Source organism: Telmatherina bonti (assembly GCF_933228915.1).
Source record: "Telmatherina bonti genome assembly, chromosome: 13".
Lineage (NCBI taxonomy): Eukaryota > Metazoa > Chordata > Actinopteri > Atheriniformes > Telmatherinidae > Telmatherina > Telmatherina bonti.
In genome coordinates this window covers 7,515,490-7,537,570 of record NC_136611.1, presented here as the reverse complement: position 1 = coordinate 7,537,570, position 22,081 = coordinate 7,515,490, and the positions used below count along the sequence as shown (strand labels likewise).

Sequence of the window (22,081 nt, the reverse complement as noted above, 5' to 3'; positions counted from 1 at the left end):
TATTTCTGTTAAAGCTTAAGTATGTAAATGCAATCATTTATTTGAATTGTAATCATGAGCACTGAGCAGCATTGTATGTCATTACAAACCGATATTTTACATAAAAAGGGTAAAACAAGCAGATATAAATACATGAATGCGTATTTTTAATAGTTTTAGCTGCCACAGTTTGCTGAAAACAACATCCCAGTTATTAATGGTTGCAAATGGCACTGGTTGCAACACCATTCCAGAGGGAGGGAATCACGTGCTTCCTTAGTGACGTCAGCTTTGGGGCGGGGCTTCGTGGGAGAAACATGGATTGGACCAATCACAGAGCTCGGTGGGATGTTATCAAGCCGCTTCTCAGGCCTTTATAAACTTTGTGTACTTCGGCTGCAGGGGAACTATTTTCTTCTTCACCATCTCCAACAGCCCAAAATTTACAGTAAGTTTAAACATTTATTTGTGTTTTCTGTCGTTGAAATATTTAAGCTTTGGTTTATATGTTTGGCTATGCAAAGAAACGCCTCTATATATATGTATTTTTTTTTGTATTTCGTCCATTTAGCTTGTGATAAACGACACACACCGCCGTGGCTGAGATCTTGATCTATAGTGTTTTTATACATATTTTAATTATAAATAAAGCTCAGTTATATTTTTAACCTCTAGTCCATACCATCTTGTTTTTATTCGACCGCCTTTGTCGTGTTTACAGCTTCATATCCCAGACAGCAGCCATTGTTACTTTATCCCCATCGCTGTAAATTTAACGCAGAAACAACGATGTTGTCGCGTAGCTGCTGGATGGGTTCGCCATCTGAGCATTACCTGTTGAAGTTTTGCTTTTCTTTTCGTTTTCCTGCTCGTAGTTTCGGTGTTGGCCGGTTTTTTTTTTTTTTTGGCTCTGGGCCGAGCCAGCAGATCCCGTGACTATGAGCAATAAAATTTTTTTTTAAAAAAACAGGGATTGGTTCGTTGTTGGGATCTGTCCCAAAGATCATCATTACCACCAATATGTGATCGATATGCAGATCCATGGTGTTTATAATGCATGTTGGGTCAAACTGTGCTCCTGATTCCTGCAAGTCATTGTGGTGAACAATCTGTCCTGAGGAAAACACAACAATCCTCAGTTTAAAGAACCACGTGACCGATCCTCCCCCCGCGTGGATTTAAGTACCTGTTCGTGGTCTTGTTGACATTTGATCCCTGACTTGTTTGTTTTGTTGTTTTTGCTGTAGGAAAAGCACAACAATGCTGCCTCTAGCTTTGTTAGTTGTCTGCCTGGGTGCAGTCCTGTCTGCTCCCAGTCTGGACCCACAGCTGGATGAGCACTGGAACCTGTGGAAGAGCTGGCACAGTAAAACCTACCATCAGGTTGGGATCTGGTTTTCATTTTATTTTCAAGCCATTTCTCTCTCTTTTTTTTTTTTTTTTTTTTTTTTTTTTTTTTAAATTTCCCTTCAGAGAAGTCTAAATGTTTGTGGGGTTTTTTGTGCAGAGAGAGGAGGGCTGGAGACGACTGGTGTGGGAAAAGAACCTGAAGAAGGTTGAGCTGCACAACCTGGAGCACTCCATGGGCAAACACTCCTACCGCCTGGGCATGAATCACTTTGGAGACATGGTAGGATATGAATTTGTAAACCTGTATCATGATAGATAAAACCTATCAGAGTTATTCCACTGGTGATGCCACAGAAATGATAGTTAGGAATGAAGATAAGTTTGAAGAAACGGCATGTGGTGCAAACGGCGATCACATTAAGAGAGAATAAAACTATTAAACTGACTTCTGCTGTAAAGAGCAACTTGCTGTTGTGTTGTTTACTCTCTAAACTTTGTTCTTACAGACTCACGAGGAGTTCAAGCAGATAATGAACGGCTACAAGCACAAAGCGGAGAGAAAGGCGAAGGGGTCTCTTTTCATGGAGCCCAACTTCCTGGTGGCCCCTAGTGCTGTGGACTGGAGGGAGAAGGGCTACGTAACTCCCGTTAAAGACCAGGTAACGACATCTGCTGGACTCTCAGGCAGCGACGGTATCATCAGGCAGGCTGGGAATGGATTTTTAGTGGAAATGGAGGCACCGCCTTCCCCAGTAAATTGTCCAGTTTCTCACCAGAAGTGAATTGAGCTTTTTGTTAAAGACATCTGTGAAAAGATACTTCTGGCCCGATAATCTCATCCTTGATGTGTTTATTTTCTTCACTGGGAGTCAACGAAGCAGCTTGTTTCTGATAATAAAACCAGTTCAGACGAAGTAAAACCCAATTTATCACTGGAGCGTCTAAATTTATCGTTTGGTTTGCAGATAAAAAGGTACAACTTCCAGTCAGCTGGTGGATGTTTGGTAAACACGATGTCATTGTGCAGTTTGCTCTTGTCATCAGGGATGTTCTTGTTTGAAGAACGAGCGGACTCTGTCCACTAGTGGAGATGTTTTGCTCAAACTGAGAGATAAGTCGGCCCCATGAAGGTTTTTTTTATTTTATCTGTGCGCTACACCCTCCTCCCCCTCCTTCGTCTGGGTGCACAGTTCGTTCTCTCCACCCCCTGCATACATTAACGCTGCGAGCTGAAACCAGTCTGACCAGCTGACTGTAAATCAGGCCAGGGTGCAGTAAACATTTTCGTATACATTAGATCATAAAGGCAGAACCAGGAGACCGGCGTTCAGATGGAAAACCTGATAAAAACCAAACAAAGCTGCTGTTTTTGTCACAGTGGAAGCAGATGTGATCAAAATGTTGAGTTTTCTGATATATTTACTACAGTTTTGACTTCTGCATGTTTTTGTTTGTGACCATCCTGACGTTGTCGCCCCGGCGTCCCTCCTCAGGGTCAGTGTGGCTCCTGCTGGGCTTTCAGCACCACCGGTGCTCTGGAGGGTCAGCAGTTCAGGAAGACGGGTAAACTGGTGTCGCTGAGCGAGCAGAACCTTGTGGACTGTTCCAGAGCCGAAGGCAACGAGGGCTGCAACGGCGGTCTGATGGACCAGGCCTTCCAGTACGTCAAGGACAACCAGGGTCTGGACTCTGAGGAGTCCTACCCCTACCAGGGAACGGTACATGTCTCACAAGTCCAGACAGATCCAGACGTGGTCTTGCATTTCCAGGAGTTTAACGCTCTTCTTCTTCTTCTCGTGTTTTAGGACGACCAGCCGTGTCACTACGACCCCAAGTACAGCGCCGCTAACGACACCGGATTTGTTGACATTCCCAGTGGCAAGGAGCGCGCTCTGATGAAGGCCGTGGCCGCCGTGGGACCCGTTTCCGTTGCTATTGATGCCGGTCACGAGTCCTTCCAGTTCTACCAATCAGGTTAGTTCTTGTTCGCAGCACAATCATGATTTTTTTTTTAAATGAAAACAGGTTGAGGTTGAGTGGAAACTCCTGCAGGACGATCTACTTCCTCCATGTCTGAGTTTCAGAACCGTATCAGCTGGTAACGACACGACTTGTGTGTTTTTAGGGATCTACTACGAGAAGGAGTGCAGCAGCGAGGAGCTGGACCACGGCGTGCTGGTGGTGGGTTACGGCTTCCAGGGAGAAGACGTGGACGGCAAGAAATACTGGATCGTCAAGAACAGGTCAGTCGGGTGTTGCACAGCAGTGAGAACTTATAGATGTACGTGGTTTGAGAGCTTGATCAGCCTCTGAAACTCAGTTTTATTAATGCTTATTTACAAAAAGTTATTCAGCTCTCATTTTTTAAAATTTATTCATGAATATGTGAGTCAAATAACCATTACAAGCAGATAAAACAGATTAACAGTTAAAGTTGACACAAAGCAGCCAGTTTTCAGCCTCCGTCTCTGGTTTAAACATCGGATTTTTAAGGTTTGTGACTCTAAAGATTCCCCAGTTTAACACTTTTCCTGGCTTTTCTGTTTTCTCTCTGCAGCTGGAGTGAAAACTGGGGGGACAAAGGCTACATCTACATGGCCAAAGACAGACATAACCACTGTGGAATCGCAACAGCAGCCAGTTATCCTCTGGTTTGAACAGCCTCACGTTTTAGCACCATAGTTTTTATTTTCTTTTCTTTTTTTTTTCTTTTAACTGCAATAGTCCGTCTGGAGAGGAAGGACAAGTCGGAGTGACACGTTGACAGGAGATTCTGCAATGTTGCACGAGGAGAGACACTCGTTTTGTTTTTTGGCTGGTTTTACGCCACTTTTACTTTTTGTCTTGAAGTTGTAGTAGAGTGTTTTATTCTCTGTAAATATGTGTATGCTACTCGGCAAGTCGTTCATAAACACTTGCTTTGGTCATTGTAAATGATTGTTATTTTCTACTTTTACTGTGATCAATAAAAATTGTGAAACACTACTTGTGTGTTGGGATTGGATCATAAATGCACCAATAGGAAGTTGGAATAAAACTCCCAGACAAAGTAAACTTGTCGTATTAGCTGTAAATATTAATCTCAAGCTGCATTTTGCCTAATTTAAACGTCTTAATTTAACAGGATGAAAATGGACACGAGGCTTGAATTAAACGAGTTAATCTTGTCTTCTGCTTTGTTACATTTCGTCTCGTGATGGTTTAGATCTGAGTCTGCTACTAATTATTTTTATTCCTTAAAATGCCATTCTTTTTACTGCTCCTTTTAAATGAATTAAATAGAATTAAAAAATACTTTAATACGAGCTACAAAAAGTTTTTCATCTGTAATGTAGGCTATTTTTATTTTGACAAAAAACAAGGACAAAACAACCTAAATTAAATGGCAGGGTGATCCAATAATTAATGGAGAAAGCAAAGTGAATAATATAAGAAAATAAATTTAGTGTGTGTGCGTGTATGTGTATTAAATGTATGCTGAAGCTTTGGGGATACTGTGGGTTGGCATTGTCAAGAGTTCAGCATAAATTTGCTCATGAATGGGGACCAAGTATCATAGAAACGAGGTGTGTTGTGGTTCATTAAGGCAGACATTTTTTTTCCAGAGAGATTTGTTGTTACCAGGTTCTTCCAGAAAACTCCGGGTCGGGAGTGAGGTCCTGCCTCAAGTGGAGGAGTTTAAATATCTCGGGGTCTTGTTCACGAGTGAGGGAAGGATGGAGCGTGAGATCGACAGATGGATCGGTGCGGCGTCTGCAGTAATGCGGGCTCTGCGCCGGTCTGTCGTGGTGAAGAAGGAGCTGAGCCAGAAGGCGAAGCTCTCGATTTACCAGTCGATCTACGTTCCTACCCTCACCTATGGTCATGAGCTGTGGGTCGTGACCGAAAGAACGAGATCTCGTATACAGGCGGCTGAAATGAGTTTCCTCCGCAGGCTGGCCGGGCTCTCCCTTAGAGATAGGGTGAGGAGCTCGGTCATCCGGGAGGGGCTCAGAGTAGAGCCGCTGCTCCTCCGCATCGAGAGGAACCAGTTGAGGTGGCTCGGGCATCTGGTCAGGATGCCTCCTGGACCTCCCTGGTGAGGTGTTCCAGGCACGTCCCTCTGGGAGGAGACCCCGGGGGAGACCCAGGACACGCTGGAGGGATTATATTTCTCGGCTGGCCTGGGAACGCCTCGGGGTCCCCCCCGCAGAGTTGGCAAATGTGGCTGGGGAGAGGGAAGTCTGGTTTCCCTGCTTAGGCTGCTGCCCCCGCGACCCGACCCCGGATAAGCGGCAGAAGATGGATGGATGGATGGATGGAGGTTCTTTCAGAGGTGAGATTCAGGCGATTTCTTGTTTTCCAGTTCAGGATAACAGGATTATTGACAACAAAGGTCCTGATTCAGACGGACCACTTCACTGTGTGGAGATCTGAACTACAAACCTGCTTTTAACAGATTTTAGTGTTTTTCAAACCAACATTTAATAATTCTGTTTTGTCAATTTGTAGGAAATATTTCCCATATAAGTTGGTGTGTGTGTGTGTGTGTGTGTGTGTGTGTGTGTGTGTGTGTGTGTGTGTGTGTGTGTGTATGTGTGTGTGTGTATGAGCAGAGCTGCAGCGTATGGATGGATGTTCTGACAGCTTCCTGTAATCTTTAGGTTTCTGTTCACAATCATCCTGATCAGGACGATACTGCTACCAAACCATGATACTACCACCACCGTGTTTCACAAATCCAATTCTTCAGCAGTTTTCTCCAAAATAATAGATTTTTTTTGTCTCATTTGTTCTCAAAAATCCATTTATTTTATTTAATCCTTTTTTTATCTTTTAAACATAGTTTCATCCCTTCAGCTGGAACAGCATTTCTAAATCCTGCATGTTTTACAGGTAACCCTACTTTAACACACCTGAGTGAAACGACGGGTTTGTTTACAGGCAGCATGGGGCTACTAACTGGAGCACATCCACTCCCTCCACTGGCTGCAAGTACGCTACAGAATTCATTTTAAGATTTGTTTATTTGTTTTTAAATCTTTAAAAGGTCCGGCCCCCTCCTTACCTGTCTGAGCTCCTCCACCCCCCACAGTCCTGCAGCTAAAAACCAGTTTTTATTCCTTGACCTTTGACCCAGCGTGAGACAGCTTCTGGTCAGATTGTCGCCGTTTAGTTTTATTTACTATTAATTCATTTTGTTTCATTGTCCTAGTTTCTTATTCCTCATATGACCAGTTGTTTTATCGTGTTATTTCTCTTTCTTTTAACTGTTTTATTCCATAATTATTTTGGCTGATTGTGTCCAACACTTTGTTCCAACTCTGGTTGCTTTAAAGGACTTTATAAATAAAGTTGAGTTGATGAAGTTCAGTAATCTGATGGAGGCGCTTCGGAGCAGGACCTTGTCTAGAACATGCAGAGCCGGGGGTCTTGGGTTGGCAAACACAGAGTTAGGAGGAGTTATTCACACACTTGCCTCTTCCACGTTATCAGCTCAACACACCAGTTACTTCGCCTGCTTCCCTCGCCCCTCCCATACCCTTCCTACACCCGCTTCCCTCACACACTCCATGGTAGAATCAAGACACCCCCCACTCCCCTCCTTCGTTCTTTGTTTTTACCTTTGGTTCCAAACTTCTTCTGTCTTATCTGTGATGTAAAGCTGAAATCTTGACTTCCATTCAGTGGATGTCAGCTGATAACTCCTTAATATTCCCCAAATTTCTGCAGAATCTGACTGAATTAATGCAGTTTAACCCTTTAAGTCCTGAGCTTGTTTTTAACATCCCCATAATGAAGAATATCTGCAACCATCTGGTCTGTGTGAAAACCTCTGGAGGATAAATAAATATTTCTTCTGTATGAGAGAAACTTGATCCAAATCAAATGGATCCAACAGCTTGTTGTCAAGCTCTAGAAAATGGCTCATTATTTTCAGTCAGTGTGTGTTGGAGCAGGGAAACAACTACTCCGCAGCACAGCAAGGACCAGTGTTTGACACCTGTGAGACCAAAACGCATGAAGACGGTCCTCTGGTCTGATAAACGAGGACAGCACAATGAGTTCCCCAAACCCAACACTTCCCATCTTACAAACCCCCAAACTTCCATTTTAATTCCAAAATAACAAAACGGGAAAGTTTTGTCAGGAAAGGAACAGATAGTTCATGTGGAAGCGACTTAGTTGAGTATTAAACGGTTAGTCCAGTCCTCAGGCTCTACTGTCCTGCAACGTTCCTGCTCTCCAACACACCTGCATGTCATCCGGCTCTGCAGAGGCCTGCTGACGAGACCTTCACCTGGTTCAGGTGTGTTGGAGAAGAGACGAATCAGACTAAGCATCGAGCGTTTAGGTTGTTTAAACGTACAATGACTCATCACATGAGTAAATATCTTTATTTACATGTTTACTCTGTTTATATTTAATCCTTTGTTTTGTTACAACCTGAATTTGAGGAAAAACGAGTTGCAGCTCCTTCATGGGATTTTATACATTTCCACAGATGTAACATAAAACACATAGTTCCTCATTTCTGCAGAAAATGACCTCAATTTTAGACATTCAACTTCTTTTTTTTTATCAGGAAGTTGTAGAAACAGCTGAGAGAGTCCATCAGGAAGAAGCTGCAGCTTTTTAAGACGTATCTCTGCTGCACAGCTTGATAAAGAACCAAACTACTGAACCAACACGTTGAGCCAACAGATGCAATCTGTTCAGTTGTTTTGGAAAACTCACCTAATTACTGCTAAATGTATCAGAAGATATAAAGTGGGATTTGATCTCAACCGACTCTAAAAATATTTAAAAAATTGTTTTTTTTTACGACAGAGAGGATAAATAAACCTCATGATGGTGTAAAACCTTCCATCCTGCATGAAACGCTTGCAGCTGCAGCTTCACGGGAACTTCTTAACGAAGGACAGGTACTCGTTGATGTCGTCGGGGGAACCCACCACGAAGGGCACCCGCTGGTGCAGAGCTTCTGGCTGGACGTCCAGTATCCTCTGGGTGCCGGTGGTGGCCAGGCCGCCCGCCTGCTCGATGAGGAAGGCGATGGGGTTGCACTCGTACAGCAGCCGCAGCTGAGGAGGCGTTGAAAGAAGAAAACAGGTCAGTTAAAGGAGGGATCCCCAATCCTGGTCCTCGAGGACCGGGATCCTGCAGGTTTACTAAGTGTCCCTGCTGCAACACACCTGATTCAAAACAGTGTGTGTTTAGCAGACATGTGCAGATCTAGTCTGAGTCTGAGTCTGGTGTGATCCAGCAGGAAAACCTGCAGGAAACCGGTCCTCCAGGACCAGGGTTGGGGATTCCTGAGTTAAAGGATTTAACAGAAATGCAGATTATTCTACAAACAAGTCTGCCTTCATCATCATCATCACCGTCTTGATTCTTAGTGTCACGGATTCAGCAGCATGTTGGAAACGTTGCTCCGAGATTTTCTCCATGTTGACATGAAGCATCACACAGATGCTGCACATCATGATGAGAATCTCCCAAAGCTGCTCTGCTGGATGGAGATCTGGGGACTAAGGCGGCCGTTGGAGGACGGGGAGCTTTGTGACATGGTGCATCATCCTGCTGGAAGTTTCCGTCAGAAGATGCTAAATAAGGGATGGACATGGTTGGCAACGACCCTCAGGTAGGATGTGCTGGTTAAACCACGCCATGTTGGTTGGTACATGTTGGTTTCCAGCAGATTCTGATCCTACCATGTGAATGTGGAGCTGAACTGGAGACTCATTAGACCAGCAACGTTTCTCCATCTTCTATTGTCCAGTTCTGGTGAGTCTGTGTGAATTGTAGCCTCAGTTTCCTGTTCTTACTGACAGGAGGGAACCCGCTGTGGTCTTCTGCTGCTGGAGACCATCTGCTTCCAGGCTGGACGGGTTGCGTGTTCAGACATGATGTTCTGCTTGGAACCAGTGCTGACTGGACTCCTGTTGTCTGTCTGCTGATTCTCTGTAAACCCTAGAGATGGTTGTGTGTTAAAACCCCAGTAGATCAGGAGTTTTTTAAATACTTAAAACAGCAAGGATGCCATGTTTAGAGTCTGAACTTCAGGAGGTCGTCTTCTCCTCCCCTCCGTGACTGAATGCATTGTGTTACTGAACAGGCGACTGGCTGGTTGGACACGAGGTGCGCCTGATAAAACAGCTGGTGAATGGAAATCTGTTCCATCTTTCATCGTTTCTCTTTTTGTGGTTAAATCATAATTCCACTTGAATAGTTTTTTAGTGCAGAATGAACCGAATGTTGTGCAGATTATTTGTCTGAATGAACAGCATTTCTGATGAAAACTTGTCGCGTCATAATTCAGTTTTTACTGCAGTTAGCTAAAAATATTTTCCCTGAGAATTTGCATGGTTTCATTTCCCTTTTAAACAACAGAAAAAGCTGAATTTAGCTCTAATGTGAAAGTTTTTTTTAACCACTTTTGTGTTGTATCTTTAAATAATGTTTCCACATGTTAAATCAATTATGTCTGATATGAAAGATGTTGATTTAACCCGGTTAGTTAACCTGGTTAGCAGCTGCTTAAACTGAAAAGCAACTTTTCTCAGAAACGTGCTGCTGGTCTGCCATCTGCACCAAACACTGATGCTCTCAGATCACAGCAAAAAGCCATGGAGCTTCTTCTGCATCATGAAATGGCTGGAAGTAGGAGAGTATGTCGGGGATAAACAGGTCATGAAGTCGCTGCCATGAAGGAAACAGGTGAAAGGTTGCAGGTTATCTTTATAACCGGTCTGAGCTTTATTTATCACAGAGCGAGGAGCAACTCCTCCAGCTCAGGTTGCACAACTGAGAAGTTCACGCTGCTTTACAGTCAGTTTAACCTGATTCCAGTTCAATAGCTTTTTACTGAAGGGTTAAAACTTCTTGTGTAAGATTAGTTTGCTTTTTTTTTTTTTACTGGATTTAAATGTTAAAATTATTTTTATTTTAAACGTAACCCAGAAAGACCAACCAAGTTGCAAACAAGTTGGCAAAAATCTGCATCTTATGTGGCCTTGACTCGCTGCGTTGGCTAAATGTGGTTGGAGCAGCCAGAATCCAGCCATGTGAGCCCCCATCACTTCTATCCTGCAACCCACTGGCCATGACCCACACATCCAGGCCAATAGCTAACATCTGGACCACATGTGGCCCTCAGGAGACTTGTCATCGTCCAAGCCACATAACACTTACCGGTGCCGTACCTGAGCCAAACGTAGCCCAGATTTGGCCCAAACATGTCAGCTTTCTGGGCAGATCCAGCTTTAAGGATGCATGCATCATCATCCTTTTCAGTCTGTGAGAAACGTTGGTGACAAGCTTCTGCAGGATTTTACCGTTTTTTAGATACATGACCTCTGTAGATGAGCATCACTATGTAGTTCAGAACTAAAACAGAGATTTAAGTATTAAAATATCGCTTAATATCTGCTTTGGAAACATCAAAGTCTTTGGGAGAAAGACCAAGTTAATGTGTCATCATCATCATCATCATCATCATCATGGGTGTGAGCTCTTGTCAAACTCTTGTCTTTAAGGTGAAAAACTGACATGTTTTTCTGACTTTTGCATAAACGCTTTTATGTGACCGTCTTTGTCCACTTTCATCCACGACTTTTAAGTTTTTTTTCATTTGTTTTCCACCTTCAGCAGTTTGTGTTTTCGCCTTTTGAAGCAAACATGAAAACTTCAGCGGTGATGGAGGTGTGTGCTCACTTTTCCCTTGGGGCTCTTCTCGTTGGCGGGATACATGAAGATCCCTCCGTAGGCGATGGTGCGGTGAATGTCTGAGACCATGGAGCCCACGTACCGGGCTCCGTACGGGGAGCTGCCGTCCTGCAGGAAGGATGAGAAGAAAAATATCAGCAATATCACATGCTTCAGGTCACAGATGCTCATCTATAACCTCCCAGGTTATTCAGGTTTTTTCAAAGAACCAGAAGAAGGCAAGAAATGTTAGTCTTATCACCCTGAAATCAGCTTTTTACTGGTTTAAATTATGGTTTAAATCTAATATTTGTTTGTTTTGTTTTTAGCATCTTTATCCTTCCCCCTTTTAGGTGAAGTGTAATCTTTTCCTCATTCTGCATAGGAAGGCCACTTTTGTGGCGCCTGCCTCCGTCTGCCTGATCCTGTTTATGACACGTTTTGTCAATTCTTGGACTGGTTCAACTGGAATAATTTTGTTGTGCTGGGACCAAGCGGCAACCTCCGGCAGTTAAAAGTGAAGCATATGCAGAAGTGCATAAAACTGCAGTTCCCCCTTCGTCCACTAGGGGCTCCAAAACAGAGCAAATCCCCATAGACTCCCATGTTAAAAAGACCAACTTCACAGCAGAAATAAACATGTTTACAGCCTGGTTCAAATAAATATTTTAGGTTTAATAGGTCAGGTTTACCTTCATGACAACTGTGGGGGGAGTGATTTTTTTCCAACTTGCCCGTTTTAAAATAATTTAATCTCAAAGTTTGCACTATTTAGGGGCGTGTCCTTTTGATTGACAGGTACCTGATCTCCCGCTTCAAGTCAGAAGATTGTAGAACAATCGCGGTTTTTAGCCGGTTAACAACGTGACTTAGCTTTAGCCCGCTTACCTCCGTTAGCTGTTTAGATTCTGTTAGCTCCGGGTTAGCTCGGTTAGCTTTTAGCTACAGAAAGCTCGGAGTTCACTCGATGTCAATCATCCGCCATGACGCTCACAGCCCCCCCCTCTCAGCTCCACCTCTTTGCCCATATTTGTATTTTCCGGGTGAGACGACACGCATGCCCCTGCCAAGATGGTGATGGTAGGAACCGCCCACCGAGCTTCAATTCAGCTGTTCAGAAACCTACGGGTGACGTCACGGAGGCTCCGCCCATGTTTTTATATACAATCTATGGCTGGGACGCCCAATGACAAATAAAGCTGATTATGATTTTAGACCATATTCTGCACAGAAATGATGTATTATGCAGTCAAATAAACTCACTAATCAAACATTGAAAACAATGTTGGATCTCTGACACACAGATAAAAGAGCTTTAAAAATGTGTCTTTAAATGACAAATTTGGACTTTTCTTTTTTTGGCTTGTTTTATATGTAAATTTACATATAAAGTTGTTTATTTTCCCTAATATGATAAAACAATAAAAGCTTAAACGGAGACTGAGGGAACATTTTTCTATCTTCTGTCCAGTTTTAGTGATTCTGTGAAAACTGAAGCCTCTGTTTCCTGTATAGCTGACAGGAGAGGCACTGGATGTCGTCTCCCATCATCCTCAACCTGTCTGCCCATTTTCCTCTGACCTCTGACATCAGCAAGGCCGTTCATTGTGTGTTTTCTCTACACAGTTCTGCATGAAAATCCCAGAGATAAGCAGTTTTTATTGCCAGATAAGTCATGTTCGTGTGACTGGCTGATTAGCTATGTGTGCTAAGAAGGATTGAACAGGTGTATCCTTTTATAGAGCAACCAGTAAGTAATGAATAATCTGGCCAGTCCTGCTAGTGTGGAAGCTGCAGCTGTGTGTTGATGTGAGCTGCTGCTGCTGGAAAGGACCCGACATGGGGGGTCAGAGTCCAGCGTCAGCAGCTGGAGCTTACAGGACACGATGCTTCAGGGTCTGGTTGTGTTGCTGCTCAACAACACATCATGTGGTGTAAATGATGTGAGCTTCATGTTCAGAGTTGCACAACGTGATGGAGTCATGTGCTCACTGAGTCACCTCCCATCCACCACAAGGGAGGGTGGGTGTGCATAGTTAGCCTTAGCAGACCCTCCCACAGCCACAGTTCAGACATACTGGAAACGGCGTGAAACTTCCTCAAATAAGTTTTTATCAGCAGGAATCTGCAGCCCAACCTGACATGTTAAAAGTCCTCAGGGAGGGAAGAGGATACTGGTCTCACTGGGACCAGTGGTTTAGATGTTCATCCATCACTTTTTAATGGTTTTACACTGAAAGCTTTGTGAAATCTTCAGCTGCATGTTAAAAGTCAGCTCAGCGTTTATCACAATAAAAGCAGATTTGTTTGTTTCAGCAGGCGATGACGTTGGACTGCAGGTGTTTCCATTAAACGGCGTTTCACACAGAAGCTGCAGAACTCGTAAAAACTCGTCTGGATGAAGAGATTTCAGGAGAATCGTGGTTTATGTAAGGTAGCTGGGGTTTTCTACATGCTGCAGAGATTTTACCACGACTTTTCAAAGCTCTTCTCCCTCATTCCCCTTTCTAGTTCACTCTGAAACTCACATTGTTTGCTCCATACTGGGTCATCTTCACAAACTGGTCACATGACCACGTGTCACATCCAGTGGAAATATAAAAACAAAGTGTTTCTTTTATGCTTCTATACAGAAACATCTGAAAACCCACCTGAGGAGAGCGTGAAAACTTTTTAGTGACATGTGAGAGATTTTTCCATCACCGTTTTTTATCTAAATTTTTAATTGTTGCGCATTTCTGGGTTGATGGAAACGTGACTGTGAAGGAAAAAAAGCTGGAATCTCTCTGAACGTCTCTGCAGGGTTTTTAAGAAGTGTTTGCTTTACTGTTCAACCTTGTGATGCTGCAGTTTTCAGTGTGTCGTTATGTGGTGCACATGGCAGTGACGCTGCGGTTACCGACGCTGTGCTGAGTCCCTGAAGTGATCGTTCAAAGGAGGAGACAGAATTAAACAAGCCAAAGTAATGAATAGCTTATGGTAACTTAGAAAGTGCTTAAGGACAATGTTTTTGTAGATAGTTTTAGTTATCGTTGACCTGCTTTGGTGTCTGTGGATCAGAATTTTTTTTTTTTTTTTTGGGGGGGGGGGGGGGGGGGGGGGGGGGTCTGAAGCAGCTGCTTTCCAAACAGGAAACCTTAAATAATAAAACTAAAATGAAAGGGAATACTTATAACAGTAATTATATGCTCCCCACCAGCTTTGCAATCAGGTAAATACAACCTCACTGGTGCCAACAGAAGTCTCCGGATTATTTCAACACCTTGTTTCCTTTGGTTGTAATTCCGTTGCAGATCTGCTGCTGTGATCATCAGCCCTGCACCGCTGTGCTGATACGATGTGCTTGTTGATTTCCAAACATGTTGTTGTGCATTTGGGTCAAACCTGTCTGGACATGGTTACACACTCTTCTGATCTTTGTTGCTTTTGGAAAGAAGCGAGTTTCTCCTGCAGCCCTGCCAAACAAACCATCATAATTCAGCCCTGAACATCCCGGGTTTCTATGTTGCAGTAATCTTTCCCTGTGGAACGATCATTGTTTGGAAAGGTTTTATAACCCTTCCCACATTAATCAGCCGCAACAGTTGCTGCTCTAATCATTTCTGATGTCTTTCCTCCGCTGCATTGTGTCGATCACCTGATGATCAGTCTACTGTCTCAGCTGCTGTAGTTAGTTATTCTACACGCTGAATTGTCCAATAAATGCCGATATGGTGGAATATTTTGTGGTCTTCTGCTCACGTCAGGCTGCATCTACCTCAATTTAAACTTTTCATCATGACCAGATGATTCATTAGATTTCATTTTCTTATTATTACGGCCACAGAAAACCTTAGAATTAAGACGGTGCATCTTTTCACTCCGATGTTTCAGCAGTTTTTTGTTATTTTTCTTTTGCTTTGTGAGAAAAACTCAAAGCGAACAAATCAGCTGATATATTTGTTGCAGGCTGGTTTTGTCCTCATGGTGGTGATGAAGACGGATGCTGAAGCTCCTTTCCCACATCTGATGAGGAGGAACGCCAGTGACTGGACTAACCTCAGCATCGTGTTCATGACTGTGCAGGAGAAGTGCTGAGCGTGCACGAGGACATCAGAGTTTCCAGATGAGAAGCTGCCGTTTCCTGAGGAACAGGCCGTTTCCTGGACCCTGTCGCCATCCTGCAGCTCAGCTGACCGAGTCGTCTGACTCAGGTGTCACGCTCCATTGGCTGGAAATCACATGCTGCGTTCAGGTTTGCAGCCTCTCTTTCCCCACCGTGCATGTGTCACCTGGATGCACGAAGCATTCCCCACTGTTTCTCAGTATAACCTGCACCTGGTGCTTCTGCATCAGCATAGAGGTACCAGACAGCTGCTGCAAACCGCAGTTTAAATCTAAAAACGACCTGAATGATGTCACTGGAAAAAGGACAGAAAGGGTTTGTAAGAGAAACTTCTTGGAGTTTCACTTCGACTGGCTTGGTTTGTGTTGCAGCCAATCTGCTTTCTGTGAGCTGATTCCAGCAGATCAGAAGCTTGGTCAGGACTTGCATGACCAGAGATGGAGGCTGCTGCTGTTTCAAATCCTGCATCAGGATGAGCCGAGTCTCAGCGAGTCTCTCGTCAGATTTTAAAAAGCAGTCAAGCCTCAGGCTCACATGAGCATGTCTGCTGATGAGTTCTCACCTCAGGGAACTTCTTGTGTTTGAGGTACTCGTTGACGGAGGGGTGGAAGTACTTGGCGTATCCCTCGTTCACACTGTAGATCTTTCCCTTCTGCTTGATCTTCACGTTCCTCTCGGTCAGGATAAACTCACCGATGGCCTGTCAGAGAACAACCAAACATTCAGCAGCTACAATCCTCCAGAAAAGCACAACATTTAGCTTTAACCTTAAACACATGCACGTCAGTAAATCTGCAAGCTGAGAGGCGAAAAGGAAAAACATTCTGTGTGAGATGCTTAAAAATAGTGCAAGAGGCTGTTTTTCCTTTCTTTTCTGGGTTTAAAACATGAATACTTGGATAAATAACTAAAGCTGCTTTTCCAAAGGCAAATCCCTTCTAGAAGAGTTTGACAGATTATTTCAGTGAGAAAGTTCAGAAATAACTTTATTTATAGAAACAAACAGTAAAAGAAGGAGTTATGTGGGGAATTTCAAAGAGAAAATTCAGATGAATCCAAAGAAAAGAGGCTAAAATGTTTCATTAAAATGTTTTTTTCCACTGATGCTGAAGGTGGCGGATGTTTTCTGTTAAACTCCAGCTGAATTCCTGCATCTGCAGCCCTCCGTTTCCTGTTTGACCTGCTAAACGCTGCATGGAGGGAATGATTAACAGGATATGATCTGGTTTCTCAAATAAACTCAGCTGCAGAGCCGTTAAACCAGAAAGTGTTAAAACTAAAGGAGACATAAAGCAGAGGAGGAGACTTTAGTGGGATGACTGGGAATGTTTAACTGGTCTGAAGTACTCACAGGGTCCAGCATGAAGAAGTTGAGGCCAGCGCCGGTGCTGAGGGCCACGAGCGTGGCGCTGCCGTACAGGGCGTAACCAGCACACACAATGTTGCTGCCCTGCTGCAGGGCATCCTTGTCTGTGGGCTCCCCCTCTGATACCTGCATGTCATCACAGGAGAAGTAAACATGAGCCTGAAAGCTGATAATACGAGTAAAACCCAAGAAAATACAAAAAGGAAGGAAGATGGTTCAACAGACAAAAAGTCATGTGAACGAATTTTTAAACATAAAATACATCAAATTGGAAAAACCGGATATGATTCCCCCTCAGCAAAAAGTAGAATACTTCAGGTTTATTTTATTACATGTACTATTTATTAGTACAAGTGTACCAAGTATACTACATACCAAATACTCTAAGTGTATGAGAAAGTATACTAACTGTATACTTCGTTGGACTAAACTGGAACATTTTTAGTATACTTCAAGTACACGACATAAGTTAATTTTAAGTTCACAGAAGTACACTTTCATGTATAAAAGCAAATACACTCAATATACTAGTGTACTATCACTTTTTACTTTATTGAAGTAGATATGCAAGTATACCACAAGTGCAGTCTTCTATATACTGCCATTGTACTAGTTATATATACTTCTAGTCCACATCTTATTCATTCAATTATACTTTTATGAATTTAGAATTACAAAAAAAAAAACAAAACAAAAAAACACTTCTATGCTGTTTTATTCATTTATTTATAATACTTTACAAAGTTAACTTGTACAATTGCTTAGCATATTACTTTTAGGATAATTTTTAAATACTTATGTAGTTAAATGAACTCATACTGTAAGTACACGAGACTGTAATATATTTACAAAACCCCAAAACAGAATGTTGAACAAGTTTGCTATATTGATATAAAAATTTTAAACATATTATGCATTGTATTTTACAAATACCTGATTTAAAGATGCAAATGCACATTAAAGTTTGTGAGTTTCAAAAAGAAAGAAATTCTATGAAATCTTGTCACTTGGCTGGAAAAATAAAAGGAAAAAGTGCACATTTGCATGTTAAATGGAAGCAAACCAAGTTGAAGTCTGTCTTTGCCAAAAATGGTGAAGGAAAAAGAGCATTTGTGTGTAAAAATATAAACAAAATAGCTTCTCAAACTGAAAACTGAAGTAATTTCATGTCAAAATAAATTTTAAAAAAACTGCTTGTTTGGAACTAAAAATAGTCTTAATGTACGTAAAAACAACGACTTCTTTTCAGTATGAGCCAAGTATACTTTTACTATACTAACCTGAAGTATATACTATATAGTACATAGAAGTAAACTTCAAGTATACTGTCTCTGTTATAGAATAAAACAATTATACTTATTGTATATTTGAACAAACTACTTTTTTGCGAAAGGTCTGATTCATCCAGTCTGATTAAAATCAAACTTATCTTACAGGATTACTAATATAGCAGCGTTTATGTGTTCAAAATAAATCAAAATGTTTTTGATCAAGTGTACACAGATGCCTACAGGATGTTCTGTGGTGTTTTTGTTTACAATGAGTCAAAGAGCTGCTGACGTCAGAATGCAGCCTGAAACCTGCAGTAACAGGACAGCAGCGCCCCCCTGTGGCTGCAGGCTGTCACTGCAACCACATGGAAAACCTGAAATCTGGCTTCGCGCTACTTTTATCCACTCAGAGCAAAGCATGTCTAAAGGTAAGAATCAAACATACTTCATAGTTATTCCTAAAACGAATATTTACTACTTAAAATAAGATGCTGTCTTACAAATAACACACAGATTTAAAAATGAGCCCTGAAAAGGTTACAGCAGTGGAGTCCTATTTACAGTCTATACTTAAAAACTAATCTGAAATATACTTATAACATTTTTCTATGTAATCTGTTGACTGATTTGCACTTAACATATGAAAAATGATCTCAGCCCTCTTATCATTGCTCCTATCTGAACATCCTCCACATGGAAACATTTATATAGGATACTGTTTAGCAGGTTGAAAGAGGAGAAATACAATTATATATTAAACAATCTAAAGTGAATTTGACTGAATAAATCTAAAGTACTTCTGTTATATGTAGCAATGCAAAAAGACTTTGACCAGCCTGGTTAAACTGGATCAATCCAAACCTTATTACAGTAAACATGAACCGGTAATGTTGTAGTAATCCTACATGACAAGGAAAAAAATACTTGTAAAATATAAAAGAATGTATCTTTTATAAGGTAATTCTGCAGGAGGAAATGCTTTGTAATATCAGCTTCTTCTTAGTCCATAATATGTCATTTTTCTATTTTATTTTCCGTTTTGCAGAAGTAAAACTCACCCGCTTGTAGATGGCAAAAATTGTGCCGATAGAAGCCAAGCAGTCGATGTTGCTGGAGCCGTCCAGAGGGTCAAAGCAGATCACGTACTTCCCCTGAGGGGGAATGAAGACACAACAATTACAGCTAAAAGCAGAAAAAGGAAATATACAAAAACATCTAAGCCTGTGCCGTGTTGTGTGTTCAGAGCTCAGAGTTGGAACCAGTTCTGATCTGACTTCCTGTTGGCTTTCTGTCATCTCCAACCAGTCTGCCCATTCTCCCCTGACCTCATCAACAAGACGTTTTGGTCCAGACGGTGGATATTTTCTGCTTTTCAGACCCTACAGATAGTTGTGTGTGAAAATCCCAGTAAACACTCAGACCAGCAACAAAATATCCTGTTTCCTTCTCATCCTGATGCTCAGTTTGAACCACGTCCACATCCTCAATCCAGGTCCTCAAGGACCGGTGTCCAGCAGGTTTTCCACGTGTCCCAGTTGCAACACACCTGATTTAAACCAATGTGTATTGATCAGACATGTGCAGAGCTGGTCTGAGTCCTAGCCAGCTGTGTTCCAGCAGGAACACAAGGAAAACTTGCAGGACTCCGGTCCTTGAAGACCAAGATTGAGGATCCCTGGCCTACATGACTAAATGCATCAAGTTGTTACCATTTTACTGGCAGATTAGATATTTTATAAAACTTAACTAAACAAGTGTACCTAATAAAGTGGCCGGTTAGAGTAAGAACTGATTTATTCCATTCAGAATGACCATATTAAATCCTGATAAGTCTTATTTATTTGCATTAAAGAAATTGTTGGAGATTAAACTTTTTTCTTTTTTTTTCTTTTTTAGAAATTTATCATGTAATGAATGTAGTTTTTAGACCAAAACAAGAGAATTAAAGAGAAAACAGGCCAAACTTTTGGCTTTTTCTTTCCCTAGAGGAGAAGATCTCATTTAGATTACTGAATTTGTTGGGAATATTGAAATTTGCAACAACAAAATTCATATTTAGTGATGTTTCAATGGATCATTTTTACCCTTTTATCCTTTGGTGTGACGATGAGCTCCTTGTTTTCCTCAGACACCATGCAGCAGGTGCTGTAGGACGCCTGCAGCATGTTGATGACCAGGTCATTCGACAGCACGTCCAGCTTCTTCACATCGTCTCCGGTCACGTTGACCGAGCCCGCCATGCCCTGCCTGTGTGAAGCAACCAGAAGCCAGATTCAGGATGTCAGAGACTGTTCAAGTGTGAAAGTTACCCTGAGCCAGAGGAACAATGCCGATTTGTTCCTGGTTACATAATTTCACTGAACTCCAGCGAATAATGGTGCATTCTTTATGAGCTGGCATCATTTCAGCTCCTCTGCTTCATTTGAAGCTTCTTGTAAAAAATCTGCTGCATTTCAAGCATTTCAGTCACCTGCATCTGCAGCACATCTGGGAAACTTGAGCTTCTACCTGGCAAAACTGGCAACCCTCCAAAGTCAAGTCCCTGCTTTGTGTTGGACTTCCCAGCAATCCACAGTGTTGCTCAATCTTCCCAGTTTACCTGCTGCTGGAAAGGCCAACAGCCAGAGCTGCACAATCTCTTCTTACTTCCAGATTAGATTGTTGGAATGAGCTGAAATATAACATGTATGACCAGTTCTCGTGTGGGTTCGCAGCTCCTCTGCTGTGCCAGAGCCTCTCAACATTACAGCGTAGAGGACAAACACGTCTCTGGCCTTCAGTCACACCCCCTCCTGGCTCCTAAATCTGCAGTGGGAGTGAAGCAAAATGTCAGCCATCCACCTCGGGCAGAAAACTCCCCGCTGTGGCTGCTGCGCTCCCTGACGTCTCCGCGCAGGTGTGCACGTGCCCCACCTGTTTAAAAGTCATGCCATCATCATTAACCACCTCCAGTACTTACAGGTGAGCCAGGCCGGCCTTCCGCACCGCAGACGAGATGGCTTTGATGGCGGTGAGCATGGCTGTGAGCAGCTGGGTCAGCTCACCAGTGGCCCCTTTGGCCTGCCTTCCCGTTTCGATGATGAACCGGGTCAGGGTCCATACGTCTGTGTCAAACGCAGACTGGTCCGACATGCTGGTTTCTGGTTCTGGTTCTGGTCTTCAGGCTGCGTGGTGTTGAGCTGGCAGAAGGTGGGCTGCAGTGAGGACCCTCATTAACCAGCCGCGTCCTTTTCATTCCCAGAGCCACGAGGTTGGACCAGGGGAGCTATTTGTGAGTGCAGCCAACTGGAGCGGGGTGTGTGTGCGTGTGTGTGTGTGTATTTGCAGATGGCGGTGTCAAGTGTCGCCCGTGGAGATGAGCAGTTTAATGCTGCACAAGACTTATCAGCTCTTTTATTCACCGAATCACAAATTTGCAACATGAAGGAGAACAAATCAGGTGTGTTTGCACATTAAAGCTGCTGTGCAAACACACACATCTTCATTTAAATGTCAACAAGCTGCAGGAAATGCACATAAATAAATGCAATCCGTGTTTTTGTGCAGTTTTTTTTTTTAACTTCTGCACATTTAAAACAAGTCATGTGAGACGCAGCATCTTCCTGAGCTGCATTACAGGCAGGTTTATACCACAGATATTATTTTAATCTTCAGTTGCCATGTTTTTGCACAACAGCAGCTCATGTGAGTTTTAAATGTCACTGGTGCAGCACCAGTGGTGCTCCTTGAGCTTCCACTGACCTTTCATTCAAAGGTTGACTCCGCTGCATAAAGTGTCGGCAACATTCACAAGCAGTGTGTCTGCTAACCTATTTCCCTTTTACATGGTGAACTAAATGTTTGAAAGAATATTAAAATTCAGCTGATTTGGTGTGGTTTCACATTTTTTACACTTCTCAAATCAACTTTTATTTCTGCATGTTTTACTTCCAAGCAGTCAGACTTTATTCATCTTTTACAGCGGGCTGGAGCAGAAGTTCTGCAGGCTTTCTGAAGGTCCTTTCAAAGACATCGTGAAATTAATCTCCAGTCCAATCGCTAAGCCTCGTCGTCTTGTTTTTGTTGTTTAACTCTGACTTACTGTGGCAGAGTGATACGGCTTTAGCAAATATAGAATTGGACAACAATGTAAAATGAGAAAACACTCACTTTTATTTAAAAAAATCAAACCAGACAACGCCACCTGGGGCCCCAGGAAATAAAAGCAGCGTCGCTCCTGTTGAATGAGAAGAGACGTGTGACGCAGTTAAAACTATTTATTCAACACAAAGTTTTAAGAACCAAAATTGGTTAGGTGTAAAACCACTGCTAAGACTGATAAAA

The 22,081-nt window shown here is 42.6% G+C and overlaps 2 protein-coding genes across 2 annotated transcripts; one reads left to right on the top strand and one right to left on the bottom strand.

Moving 5' to 3' along the window:
- Positions 1–338: 338 nt before the first annotated feature.
- Positions 339–4,314, top strand: ctsla (cathepsin La). The gene is made up of 8 exons (XM_079251138.1): positions 339–427; positions 1,227–1,362; positions 1,487–1,609; positions 1,836–1,988; positions 2,823–3,047; positions 3,135–3,303; positions 3,455–3,572; positions 3,887–4,314. The coding sequence occupies exons 2-8, from the start codon at positions 1,240–1,242 to the stop codon at positions 3,984–3,986; spliced, it is 1,011 nt and encodes a 336-aa protein (XP_079107264.1). The 5' UTR covers positions 339–427; positions 1,227–1,239; the 3' UTR covers positions 3,987–4,314.
- A 3,373-nt stretch (positions 4,315–7,687) lies between these two features.
- Positions 7,688–21,010, bottom strand: fbp2 (fructose-1,6-bisphosphatase 2). Its single transcript, XM_079251137.1, has 7 exons — positions 20,718–21,010; positions 19,843–20,005; positions 18,817–18,909; positions 16,473–16,613; positions 15,684–15,821; positions 11,026–11,145; positions 7,688–8,393 (listed from the first exon to the last, which is right to left on the bottom strand). Exons 1-7 carry the CDS (start codon positions 20,888–20,890, stop codon positions 8,208–8,210), a joined length of 1,014 nt encoding a protein of 337 aa, XP_079107263.1. The 5' UTR covers positions 20,891–21,010; the 3' UTR covers positions 7,688–8,207.
- Positions 21,011–22,081: the final 1,071 nt, after the last annotated feature.